At 49.3% G+C, this 13723-nt stretch overlaps 1 protein-coding gene and 1 long non-coding RNA gene across 3 annotated transcripts in view; both read right to left on the bottom strand.

Annotated features, from left to right (window-relative positions):
• Positions 1 to 12621, bottom strand: part of LOC142070168 (uncharacterized) — an 86054-nt gene extending 73433 nt beyond the window's left edge. Inside the window, exon 1 of the long non-coding RNA XR_012666156.1 lies at positions 12243 to 12621. This is a non-coding gene — a long non-coding RNA (uncharacterized LOC142070168). The remainder of the gene's footprint in view (positions 1 to 12242) is intronic.
• The window catches only part of LOC125626865 (acid-sensing ion channel 2), a 1352865-nt gene extending 1339209 nt beyond the window's left edge, over positions 1 to 13656 (bottom strand). The window contains exon 1 of one of the 2 annotated variants that reach the window (XM_048830388.2): positions 12845 to 13656. In XM_048830388.2, the coding sequence (XP_048686345.1) occupies positions 12845 to 13408 (564 nt within the window). In that variant the 5' untranslated portion in view covers positions 13409 to 13656. The remainder of the gene's footprint in view (positions 1 to 12844) is intronic. The other variant, XM_048830385.2, reaches the window with a different exon arrangement.
• Between the last annotated feature and the right edge of the window lie 67 nt (positions 13657 to 13723).

The following is a 13723-nucleotide window of genomic DNA, read 5'->3' on the forward strand; positions in this document are numbered from 1 at the left end:
CCGTTGAGCCCGACAATCTAGCCAGCTTTCTACCCACCTTATAGTGCATTCTTCCAGCCCATACTTCCTTAACTTGCTGACAAGAATACTGTGGGAGACCGTGTCAAAAGCTTTGCTAAAGTCAAGAAACAATACATCCACTGCTTTCCCTTCATCCACAGAACCAGTAATCTCATCATAAAAGGCGATTAGATTAGTCAGGCATGACCTTCCCTTGGTGAATCCATGCTGGCTGTTCCTGATCACTTTCCTCTCATGCAAGTGCTTCAGGATTGATTCTTTGAGGACCTGCTCCATGATTTTTCCAGGGAGTGAGGTGAGGCTGACTGGCCTGTAGTTCCCAGGATCCTCCTTCTTCCCTTTTTTAAAGATTGGCACTACATTAGCCTTTTTCCAGTCATCCGGGACTTCCCCCGTTCGCCACGAGTTTTCAAAGATAATGGCCAATGGCTCTGCAATCACAGCCGCCAATTCCTTCAGCACTCTCGGATGCAACTCGTCCGGCCCCATGGACTTGTGCACGTCCAGCTTTTCTAAATAGTCCCTAACCACCTCTATCTCCACAGAGGGCTGGCCATCTCTTCCCCATTTTGTGATGCCCAGCGCAGCAGTCTGGGAGCTGACCTTGTTAGTGAAAACAGAGGCAAAAAAAGCATTGAGTACATTAGCTTTTTCCACATCCTCTGTCACTAGGTTGCCTCCCTCATTCAGTAAGGGGCCCACACTTTCCTTGGCTTTCTTCTTGTTGCCAACATACCTGGAGAAACCCTTCTTGTTACTCTTAACATCTCTGGCTAGCTGCAGCTCCAGGTGCGATTTGGACACACTGAACTGCCCAGATTTGAGACAGAACACCTCTGACACAGTGAACGTCATGTCATCAGCATAGCAGCCCTTAGCAGCCCATAGTAACCCTTCTTGTTACTCTTAACATCTCTGGCTAGCTGCAGCTCCAGGTGCGATTTGGACACACTGAACTGCCCAGATTTGAGACAGAACACCTCTGACACAGTGAACATCATGTCATCAGCATAGCAGCCCTTAGCAGCCCATAGTAACCCTTCTTGTTACTCTTAACATCTCTGGCTAGCTGCAGCTCCAGGTGCGATTTGGACACACTGAACTGCCCAGATTTGAGACAGAACACCTCTGACACAGTGAACGTCATGTCATCAGCATAGCAGACTGCATCGTGGGCACACTGAGCCAGCCATTCTGGGTACAGCAGGCATATCCAGCTTCCTGTGAGCTGGCAAACTGAATGCAGCTAGCATTTCCAACTGGTTGCGGTTGGTACACTGGCCTGGATACAGATGTGACAATGAACCATCTATTTAAGGTATGGCTTCCATTACTGTAGTATCTGAGGACTTTGCAATCTTTTAAAGTGATCGTCCTCATAGCACCCCTGTGAGACAAGGCAGTGCCATTACCCCTATTTTACAGGTGGGAAACTGAGGCACAGAGAAACTAAATGACTTACTGAAAGTCATACAGGGAGTCTGTGGAAGAGCAAGAGAATCATTGTGATGCTACGCTCCATATTCTTTATGAAAATATGCTTATAATATGGGTACGACATAACTGAGATATACTTTAAGTGAGATGGGTCTTTTACGTAGGATGACCAGATAGAAACTGAAAAAACGGGACAGGGGGTGGGATGTAATAAGCATCTATATAAGAAAAAGTCCCCCAAAATGGTACTGTCCCTTTAAAAACGGGACATGTGATCACCCTACTTGTAAGGTATCATTGGAAAGGTTCTGATTTACTGAATGTGATTATCTAATTTGTATGCATGTATGATTTCTGTACCTAAAGTTAGTCCATACGCCTATGTAACAATTAAAACTGGGTATAATTAGACTAATCTAATTGCCTTCTATGACGAGATAACTGGCTATGTGGATGAGGGGAAAGCAGTGGACATGTTATTCCTTGACTTTAGAAAAGCTTTTGACACGGTCTCCCACAGTATTCTTGCCAGCAAGTTAAAGAAGTATGGGCTGGATGAATGGACTATAAGGTGGCTAGAAAGCTGGCTAGATTGTCGGGCTTAACGGGTAGTGATCAATGGCTCCATGTCTAGTTGGCAGCCGGTATCATTCAGAGTGTCCCAAGGGTTGGTCCTGGGGCCGGTTTTGTTCAATATCTTCATTAATGATCTGGAGGATGGCGTGGATTGCACCCTCAGCAAGTTTGCAGGTGACACTAAACTGGGAGGAGAGGTAGATATGCTGGAGGGTAGGGATAGGATACAGAGGGACCTAGACAAATTAGAGGTTTGGGCCAAAAGAAATCTGATGAGGTTCAACAAGGACAAGTGCAGAGAGATGGAAGAATCCCATGCACCGCAACAGACTGGGGACCGAATGGCTTGGCAGCAGTTCTGCAGAAAAGGACCTAGGGGTTACAGTGGACGAGAAGCTGGATATGAGTCAACAGTGTGCCCTTGTTGCCAAGAAGGCAAATGGCACTTTGAGATGTATAAGTAGGGGCACTGCCAGCGGATCGAGGCTCTTAAGGAAAATTAAGCAGTCATGGGTTAAGAGAGAAGGTCCTCTCATGGATCCGTAACCAGTTAAAAGACAGGAAACAAAGAATAGGAATAAACAGTCAGTTTTCACAGTGGAGGGAGGTAAACAGCGGGGTCCCCCAAGGATTGGTGCTGAGACTAGTGCTGTTCAACGTATTCATAAATGATCTGGAAAAGAAAGTGAACAGTGAAGTGGAAAAGTTTGCAGATAATACAAAATTATTCAAGATAGTTAAGTCCAAAATTCAGTGCAAAAATTTACAAAGGGATCCTATAACATGGGGTAAATGAGCAAAAAAATGGCAGATGAAATTCAACCTTGATAAGTGCAAAGTAATGCACATTAGAAAAAATAATCCCAACTATACATATATAATTATGGGGTCAAAATTAGCTGTTACTATTCAAGAAAGAGATCTTGGGGTCACCATGGATAGTTCTCTGAAAACCCCAGCTCAGTGTGGTGCAGCGATCAAAAAGGCTAAACAAATGTTAGGAATCATTCGGAATATGATAGCAAATAAGACAGACAATACCATACTGCCACTATATAAATCCATGGTGAGCCCACACCTTGAGTACTGTGTCCACTTCTGGCTGCCCCATCTCAAAAATAATATGGTAGAACTAGAAAAGATTCAGAAAAGGGCAACAAAGAAGATCCAGGGGACGGAACGGCTACCAGATGAGGAGAGACTAACCGGATTAAGGCGGTTCAGCGTAGAAAAGAGATGACTAAAGGGGGTATGTTGGAGGTCTATAAAAATGGTGAGAAAAAGTGAATAGAAAAAGTGTTATTTATCCTTTCCCACAACTCAAAATCCAGGGATCACCCAATGAAATTAATAGGCAGCAAGTATAATACAAACAAGCGGAAGTACTTTTCTCCCCAAATTAACCTGTGGAATCCATTGCCGTGGGATGTCGTGATGGCCAAAACTATAATTGGGTTCAAAAAGGAGCAAGATAAGTTCCTGGAGGATAGCCATTGACGATCAGGGATTCAACCCCATGCTCGGGGTGAACCTAAATCTCTGACTGCCGGAAACGAGGTGGGGATCACTCCAACTGCCCTGTTCAGTACATTCCTTCTGAAGATCTGGCATTGGCCACTGTCAGAGACAGAATACGGGGCTAGGTGGGCCCTTGGTGTGACCCAGTTTGGCAGCTTTTATGTTCTTAGGTTTTATTAAACCTGGGGTGTCACAAACCCTTTTTTGAGTCACACGAGCCATTTTTTCCTCTCTTTCATTTAAATTGTTGGGGTGTTTTCTAAAGGAAATTTAGTTAAAAATAAGCTGCGTTTCCAGCAAGGCTGAATCCTGAGCTCAGCAAACAATAAGAAACCACGTCTGAAAGTCTGTCCTGCCTCTGCAGCTAAATCAAATAAGAAATGACGGCATTCCATACTCCAGAATGTATGCTTAGCGACAGCCAAATGGAGCTCCACCCTCCAACGTTCCAAGCTCCTTTCAAAACCTAGAACCCCCGGTTTGCCAGTGAGTTCTAGGTTGGGCGAGACCAGAGCTCTATCTCTAAACATGTCCATTGCCTAGTAAATTTGGGCTTCTACTCAATGGATTTGTGTGCAACAGAGATCATTCAAACTGAGCCAGCAACAGCGAGTTCCTGCCTGGGAGTGTTTTCAAACGCAAAGGCAAAGGACAATTTCACAGTCTCTGTCATGTTGTCACTCTTTCCAAACATGCAATAATTGCACTTGGAGGTTTTGCTAATCAAACAGCCTCCAGACACTTCTGTTCCCTGGCAGGATGTCTCCACAGAGGGGATTGCTGCAGAGTGGGGGCAATGCATGGGGAGCGGTTGCACTGACTTTCCTCACCCCTTTGTTCCTAGCCTTTTCCTGACATCACACCCTGAGTCTCTTGCAAGTCCCAGGTTGGTTCCCAGGCTGCCGGGAGAACAGGAGGCACCATGTGCAGTTTCACAGTAGCGCAAGAAATCAAAGAAACCAAATTGTCACTCGGGCCCCAGTCCTTTTCCCCACAGCAGGAGAAAGGCCACAATGAGCCGCACCATGCACCACTAGGATCCCCCTTCGCTGTGGGAAGAGCATGGCTGGGCTCCAATGCCTCTCTCACTGACTCTGCTGCTCCCCTGGAGCCAAGCAACTCTTCCATGAGAGCTGAGTCCAGGCTGTGTGTCAGGGAGGCCCGTGAGGAGACACGTCTTAGTCAGCTAGAGTGAGCTGAGCAAGGCTAGGGAAGCAATAGGAAGCCCTGGCTGAGAGTCATTCCTGACCCTGCCCTCTAGCTTAGTGGTTCTCAGCCAGTGGTACATGTACCCCTGGGTATGCAGCAGTCTTCCAGGGGTACATCAATTCATCTAGACCAGTGTTTCTCAACCTGGGGGCTGCAGCCCCCAAGGGGCTGGCAGGATGGGTTTAGGGGCGTCGCAAGTGCAGGGCTGGCGTTAGTGGGTGGCAACTGCCTGGGGCCCCATGCCACAGAGGGGCCCACAAAGCTAAATTACATGCTTCAGCTCTGGGCAGTGGGGCTCAGGCTTTAGACAGACTCACAAGTGAAAACCAGGTTCAAGCACCACACTGAAATGTAAGTACAACATTCATATTCCCATCTATTTATGTTATAATATGGTAAAAAGGAGAAAGTCCGCAGGTTTCCAGTCATCGTGCACTGGGACACTTTTGTGTTTTGATGTCTGATTATGAAAGCAAGCAGTTTTTTAAGTGAGGTGAAACTTGGGGGTACGCAAGACAAAGCAGCCTCCTGAAAGGGGGACAGTTTCTGCTAAGGTGGAGAGCCACTGGTCTAGTGTCTAGGTCCCCACCTAAGCTCCTCACAGGCATGAATGCGATTGTCCTCTCAACTCCCGTGTGAGGCAGGGCACTGCAAGTGTCCCCATGTCACAGATGGGGCACTGAAGCCCAGCAGGCCGGGTTGCTAAAGGTATTTAGGCACCTACGGGTGCAAACTGGTGTCTCATGGGATTTTCAAAAGCTTTCATAAGTCACACTCGGTGTCCATCTCAGTCTGCAGGCACCTAAACACCTAGCTCAGAAGGATCAAGCAATTTGCTGAAGCTCGCAGAGGAAGCCTGTGGCTCAGCAGAGATTTGAACACGGGTCTGACAAGTCCAAGACTAGGGACCTCAGCACCGTTCCTCTCTAGCACTAGCAGATGCAGCAAAAATTGTCCTTTACAGTGATTACAACCAGGTACTTGCCTTTGCTACTGCTCCAGCAATCCTAACCTTGATTTTCATTTCCTCACCCATCTTAAACCAGCCGCATCCCCTTGGCTGTCAACATCCGCCCCGCTCAGACCATTCTTTACCCCGCTCTTTGGGGAATTTGCATCTCCCTCCGGCTCAGAGCCCATTTTTGGTGGTCATTCCTTGGACGGGCCAGACCGACTCAGGAGCCACAGAGGTTTCGCTTTATGGTGGCACGAATATCTTTGGTGAAGGGAGTCACTCCAAATGCACAGCTCAGCATTTCTGTCCCTCTAGCTGAACAGATTGGGTTTGCAAAAGTACGTCAAGGCCTCTGGCAAGGAGAGGCGGAGACTCCGAGCCCCCAGCTGGCTCTGTCACACAGGCAGAGATTCTTTGCCTCCTCTGAGGTCCCTTTTACACACATTCGGTCTCCTCTCTATATACTGTCAGAACACGTCTCTCCATGACAGGCATATGGTCCTTCATTACCCCAGCATCTCACAGCCTTCAGTGTCTCCTCCCTCACAGCCCCATGTGGAAGGGGATTGCTGTTAGCCCATTGTACAGCTGGAGACCCGAGGCACCAAAGGGCAGGTCTTCACCGGCACTGGAGGTGTAACTTGTAGCTCACATTTCTCTGACCTAGTGGGGGTGCTAACAGTAGAAGTGTAGCCAGGAGCGGTGGGGAGAGGCTTGCTGCCCCAGGTACATTGCTAGGGTCTTGGTCAGGATCAGATATAGGACAGCTAGCCCCTCCCACTGCTCGCGGCTACACTTCTGTTTTCAGTGTGCTCCCTGAATCAGCTTCCAGCTCCAGTGTAGAGGGTAGACCAGTAGGGGGTCATGGTCATGGAGGGAGAGATGATCTCTCAGGTAGCCAGGGCCAGTCTCATGAAGAATTTGACTATCAGGACAGAGAGCTTGAATGGGGCTTTGTATTCAGCGGGGAGGCAGGTGAGAGAGCAGAGCCCTGGGCTGATGTGTTCACAGAGACCTGTGTGGTTGAGCAGACAGGAGGAGATGTTTCCTCACAGGGCACCCACGTCTGTGTGTCTCTCTGACCCTCGATGTGTCCCACTTACAAAACAGCAAATCAGTGCTCAAGGAGGAGTCCAGTTCAGACACAGAACCAAATTGCCCTGATGCTGCTGATTGTCCTGGAGGCATCTCTGCACATTGTCCTGGAGGCATCACCCATGACTCTGTACAAGTAAATCCCACCATTATGAATACAGAGAAGAGTAGCTAGCAAGGTCCCTTCACCTAGTTCTACGCACGTGTGTCTCCCACCTCCCTCCTACTATTTCTAAATACCTCTCTCTCTCCTTCTTCCCCTTCTCCTGAGCCCTGTCATCCCATCAGGTAGCTGCACTCAAAGAGGCACCATTGTACTGGACACAGCCTAGTTCCAAGCAACCCGAAGTCCCACAGCAAGGGAGCAGGGCAATGCTCCCAGCAAGTGCAGTGGCGTGCAAACCCTTTGTGCTTATCGTGCATGAGGGCAAGGCTCATGCAATGCTGTCCTATTAACAAATGTCTGCATTTAAATATGTGCCACTCAGCCTATGTGGCTGCACCGCATCTCCTGTGATGAGTCCATTTTCTGCAATGGGGAACCAGGACTAGAACTCTGGGACTACAGCTCCAAAAACATGGATCTTTCCCACTTGAGCTAAAGAAGAATGCCATCAGCGAGCACCAATGGTAGGTCCTAGAGGATCTGTCTGAGATCAAGTCTTGTCAGTGCAAGAAGCACTCTTTTTCATGTCGGATTTCCCTCACTAATGAGGATTGCTAGCTCCTTAGGACAACACCTCAAACAGATTATTGAGCAAATATTACCAATTTTTGATTAATAATTTATCCAGATTTTTTTTATATATTTAACCAGCTCAAATAACCAACATCCAAAAGTGATTCTCCAAAAGTGGATGAAGAATGAGCATAAAAAAGCTTAGAATAGGGTAATCAGAGTGAAAAAAGGCTATTTTAGCAACTTAGTACTCCAGTTATGGGTGTGTTAGAGAGTGAGAAAGGAACATTTGGAGATTAGGTAGGTAGGTAAGTAGGTAGATTTTTCCCCTAATGGAAATATTTACATGAGGCAGTATCCATTGTGAGGAGACTATCTATTGATGATCATTTGTACTGAAAATAAATACACATACAACAATAAAGACAAATACACACATGGAGTCTTAATGTTACCACTGACATAAATGGACCCATACAACAGTATGTATAAAACAGTTCTCAATTAGCAGATGATGTTAGATAGAATCACATTTCTTCATGCATTTCAATCCATGTGTGGTTATAATTTCCTGAAAACCCCAGTTCTCTGTCTGCTGGTAGAGGCTATTCTCTCTCTTAGGATACAAGACAACACTGATAATACCCCACCTCCTCTCCTGTGCTTGTGTCCTCTGTATTTGCACCTGAGCAGATGGGATCTGCTGCCTGACACGCCCGTTGTGCTCAGTGGAGCTGGGCGAGCTGATGGCTGCTAGGATTCATTTGACACTGCTCTCTTTACGGACATACACGCACCCCACTTGCTATTATTGCACACATAGGATGGAGTGGGCCCACCCCTCCCTATTTTCCTGCCCTCTGCTCTCCTGTCTCCTCTGTGCCATCTCTCCTCTCCAGCACTGCCCCTTCCTGGTCTGCCCTCTGCCACTGACTCAGTCTGTCCACTCTCCCAGTGCTTGAATTATTTCTGTAGTTGATCCCCTCCTTCCTCACCTTCCCAGCTATTAGGCATCCTCCCATGAAACCATCACGGAGCTTGGTCCTACCATTAGAGAAGCAAAGCGATAGAGCACCAAGCAGGGTGGTGGGTGCATGGGGCCCTGATCCTGCATTGCTGAGAGCACTGCACCATAGCTATCCTACCTGGTACGAGAGCGGCGCACATAGGGGTCTCAGCAGCTTAAGGGGTGCGCATGAGACCATGTCTCAGACATACCCATGCTTTTTTACCCTACGGTGCCCAATGCACTTGGCACACTCCACAAACATGCCCCCTCAGGCTGCCCGATGCCTAGGTACCAAACATTCCTGGGCACACGGTGCTCTGATGGTTCCTGCCAACACAACCAAGAGCTTGTTGCAGTTTGTGGCTTCTGGGGTTTCTTGCAGTTCTCTCCCTGCCCATTTCTGGAGAGCACCGATGCTGGAGTCTGGCTCAGGACCCTGATCTCCTGCCGTGCACTAAGGGAATAGCCGCCAGGCCCGCAGGCCCAATGGGGAAGCTTCAGTGAAGCCTCCATGCCACCCTGAATGCAGCGGCCTGCTGAGGCTGCTCATTACACGCAGAGGGGCCAGGCTGCAAGCTCACCACAGCTGGGCTCAGCGTGACACGAAGGCAGAAATGTTCCGAGGCTGCAATGTGGCATTGCTGCAAGATTATTTCACGCATGCACACCCCAGAAAAATGCCAATAGGAGGCAGCCCCCGTTCATGCTTAAATTGGGGCCTTGCAGGAGCAGCAGTTTTGAGGAGGAGGTTTCCAAGGGGAAGCCGTGTTAGTCTGTAGCAGCAAAAACAACGAGGAGTCCTTATGGCACCTTAGAGACTAACAAATTTATTTGGGCTTCTTCCCAATGGGGTGCCCTTGTATTCCTCTGCCCCAAACACTCTGCTTGGGATATTGGTGTGCCCCACAGTCACCCCTTCATCTGCTGCTAAAAATATTCACCTATTGCCTAATATTCAATGCTTCACTGACCACTGGGATTCCCGTTTTTCACAGTGTTATCTGCTTTTGCGCACCAGTTCCAGAATCAGCCTGGAGAAGGATGCTAAGTCCTTGGGAAACTACTTGGATGCATTTTTACAGAAAAGCCTAGGAATTCACTACCGCAAGCTGCCCAGAATATGATTAACCATTGGCTGGGAGGCATTGGCAGTATCTCGGGAGGAAGGAAGCACAGAGTGTACAGAAAACACAGCTGGAATCCTGTTAAATAAATAACAGAGCATGAGCATGGGAAGGGAAGGGGGAGAAGAGCGGAATGGAGCGAAGCCACCTACTCCATGCACCATGGCTATGCATTCCCCTTGCCTGCCTTCCCCCACAGAGCTGAGATGACATGTGAGGCTGTCACACTGCATTATGTTCACTTGTGGGAGCAGAAGCTGTGCAAACCCACACCCAGAGCGGCACTTCAGTGCAGACCCCCCCTCTGGCTAATGGGTTCCTGTTTCTTTGCCCTCTAGACTGGGAAATGCGCAATTTGGTCAAGCGAACGAGAAGCAAGCAAGAGTTCCCAGGGTGGTGCATCTGATCAGGACAGAGCCCTGCACTTTACATCGAAGTATCCCCTAGAGGTGAAACCAAACAATGGAGCCTTGTCCATTATGAGCACCTAGGAACCAGTGCTAATATAACCGCACCACGTATCCACAGGACAATCAGTAGCGAAAGGAAAACAGCCCTAGAGGAGATGGGGGATGTACAGTGGTGATTTATAAACCAGCCTTTAAAACCATGGCACCTCTTTTTCCATCTGGCGCCACTCTGGTATCAATGCCAGGAAACCACATGGCGCACAGGGCAAAGGAGCAGTAGCTTGAACAGGTCACAAAATGAATCCTGATGGTCAAATGCACAGATTATGAATCACCAGCCTTCAGCTTCTAGTTTGGGGTGTGGGGAATCGTAGGCGAAAGGGGTCAGGGGAGCACATTATTCAGGCCGTTGCTTTTGAGCAGAGGTTTTCACCTTACATGACACACCAAAGATAACCTTATCTTAAAAGAACTAGAGTATTCTTCAGGAAGGGTCCAAATGACTACATCCTATGGCAGAGCTCCCATCGGGGCCATACTGTAGTATTTCTTTAGAAGGATGACACTTTACCCTGCAAAGGCCCTGGCTGGTCCTTGCTGGGGCTAACCTCCTTTGGCAGACTAAGTGTTCTGCAGCAGCCCATGGATGGTCTGCGTCCTTTCGAAATCACTGTGTTCATGGAAAGTCAATCATAGAAACACAGTGCATCATTCCAGAGTGACGACCCCTGGATTTTAAGTGTCGGGTAAAATCACCAAAAGTTACTAAGGGCCAGATCCTCAAGGGTATTTAGGTTTCTATGGGGAGTTAGGCACCTACATACCTTTGTGACTCTGGGATCAAATTATTTAGGAGCCTAAGTCCCATTGGCCTCCATTCAGGATCCTACATGCCTTGGTTTTGAAAATGGGAATTAGGTTCCTAAGTCACTGAGGCGCTTTGAAAATGTTACCCTGTAAGTGTTTGGGACTTGTTCGCTCTCGGCTAATAGACACTTGCTGCATAATAGTGAGTCTGCATCTGGTTTGGGGAGGCCTGTTCTACAGGGAAGAACCATTTGCACTGTTGGGATCTAGATTACAAGCACTCCCAGAGACCAAGGACTTCGCTCAGGGATCGCTTTCGGCTCAGGCCAGTGTCTGACTTGAATGATACTTTTATTGCTTGAACTCTCCTATGGGCTTCTCTTTCCCACCCATCCATGCCCCCCCCCCCCCCATCTGCCTTCCCCATTCTGACATACACACACTGGTCTGCTCCCGGGCAACAGCACAGGGTTTAGTGCCTGTCCTGTCTTAATGCACCTCTGTACACCTTCCTATCCTCTGAACAATCCCAGCTGTGTTTAATGGCCTACAAGCCGCGATTCCTGCTCATAACCAGGTAGCTGGTTCTGAAGGGGGTGGGGGCTCGGTGGGGGCTCGTAAGTTGGAAACTGCCAACAACTGCTCCATAAAATACAACGTTCCCCACTCGGGTGTTCCAGGAAAACATTCTCCAGCGCAGCCATGTGCCAGCTGGAGTCGCAAGATACAAAAGTAGCGGAGAGAAAAGGTTCCAAAGGCTGCGTTTGTGGAGGTGACACGGCCCCCAGGCCCATGAAATCAACAGACAGCGTAGTCCATCATGACAGCCTAGAAATCAGTGCTCATGTAACCACGCCACGTACCCCCAGCACAACCGGTAGCAAAAAGAGCAAACAATGTACATCCTGCCGAACCAAATGGCTGAAAGCACTCGTTGGTTCACTTAACTCTCCAAAAACCTGCTTCCCCCAGCAAGGAGAGACGCGGACCGGGAGAGCTCCGGTGTAAGTCACAGCTCGGCACAGACCCCAGCAAGAAATGATTAGCGCTCACCTCTGAGACAGCAATCAAACCAGATGGTTAAAAGATACAGACACTGTTCGGAAACCCTCTTTCCCCTCCCCCACCCATGCCAGCATCCCCCGTGCAAGCCTGGCCCCTCTGCTAGCGGAACGGTCACCGCTTTCCCTTCCGCAGGGATGCACGCTTTCCTTCAAGCCACACGCGCGTGTGTGGGTTTAGAGCGGCTGCTTTCCATCCCTGAACCACCACAGGCAAGTGTCAGTCCCTGTCGGGGTGTAATCAAATACTCTTAAGCCATTTGCTTCTCTCACCCTCCCCGGACTCACGCCTCAGCCGGCCGAGGGAACGGACCCAGCCGAGTCTGGAGGATTCATTTTACCTCTCTCCAACGCAGTGGCAGGAAAGGACCCACACTGCACAGCAAACTAGCAACCGCGCCGAGGATTTAAGAGCCAGAATCGCAGGCCGACAAAGCAGGATCCACCTCGAATGATGATGCCGCAAACCGCGGGTCCATCAAAGCCACAAAGCCCAGGCAGAGGCTGCTGTCCCAACGGCTGCACCCAGGCCACTCTGCAGCGCAGCACACTTGCCGTTTGCACGAGAATCTGTCCAGCCCAAGGCACCGGCCGGCCACCACAGCGCACTCATTGCAACATGACAGATCAGACTGCCTGCTGGGGGGTCGCAGGGGCCCCTCCAAATCACAGCTCCAACAGCAAGTGGCCTCTGGGAACTGCTAGCCTGCTAGGGAGGATCAACCAGTACAAAAGGGCTCTGGCAAACAAACTTCAACTCAACAGGCTGCCTGCCTTTTTCCCAGTACCACGCGAGAGAAACCTGAACCCAGCAGAGACGGTTCTCTCTTGACTCACTCTTGGCCAGATCGCATCACCTTAAGCACCTGCTGGATTCTCCACTGCCAAGCCCGGCCGCACGCCCAGAGAAGATAAAGGAAGTAGAAGCTCTTTCCATACTCACAGTTTTGAAGTCCTTCTGGCTGCACTCCCGGCCTTTGAACTTGCAATACAGTAGCATATCCTTCAGGTCGTGCCCCACGCGCCCCAAGAACTCCTGCATATTGAAAATTTTCGGTTTGTATTGCTGAAAGTTGGCCTTTTCCTGGAGAGCGGCCAGGACAGCTGGGTCAGCCAGGTGGGGCGCTGGAATCTGCAGGTTCACATCCAGCAGCGCCAGGAGCTCCCCAGCATGGTACAGGTCATTGGTGGTGAGTCTGGAGAAGCGGAACTCATTGAGGTTACAGATGGTGACTGCAGGGAAAACCAGGCTATTGGCCACTACCTCGTCCACTTTAGTGACGTGCTGGTAGGAGAAATAGAAAGCCACCCGATCCGAGCTCTCCACCAGGAGGAGACCCAGCGAGCCCACAAAGGCCATGGTCCACAGCAACCGCCTTATCGTCACCGGCCCATAGACAAAAATGTGGCGAATCCCATGGAGGGAGGAAGTGTTGGCAAACATCTGGATGCTGGAGGGCTCCAGGCTTCCCATGCTTCCCTCGCTGGTGCTGTCCTTAAGATCCATTGGGGTAGTTTGTTAAAATCCTGGCACTATTTTTCAGGTCAGTGCCTCTCTAGTCAGACAGAACTGTATCTCCCCACCCCCACCTTCCAGTGGGCTTCACCCCTTATCTCTGGGGAGCAAGAGAGGAGAGAAGAAGAGAGGATCAGGCCAGTTGCTGGGAGTTTCTCCTAGGAGCTCAGCAGTAGCCTAGCAGGGGTAAATATTTATATAAAATCCATTCAAACTCTAGCTCTTGATTTCCTCGGTGCGATAAGGAGGGCTGGTTTTATTGAGGGAGACACCAAGGTGATGTGGAAGAGATGTGGGTGGGAAGCG

This window comes from Caretta caretta, chromosome 27 (assembly GCF_965140235.1).
Source record: "Caretta caretta isolate rCarCar2 chromosome 27, rCarCar1.hap1, whole genome shotgun sequence".
In the NCBI taxonomy this organism is placed as follows: Eukaryota; Metazoa; Chordata; order Testudines; family Cheloniidae; genus Caretta; species Caretta caretta.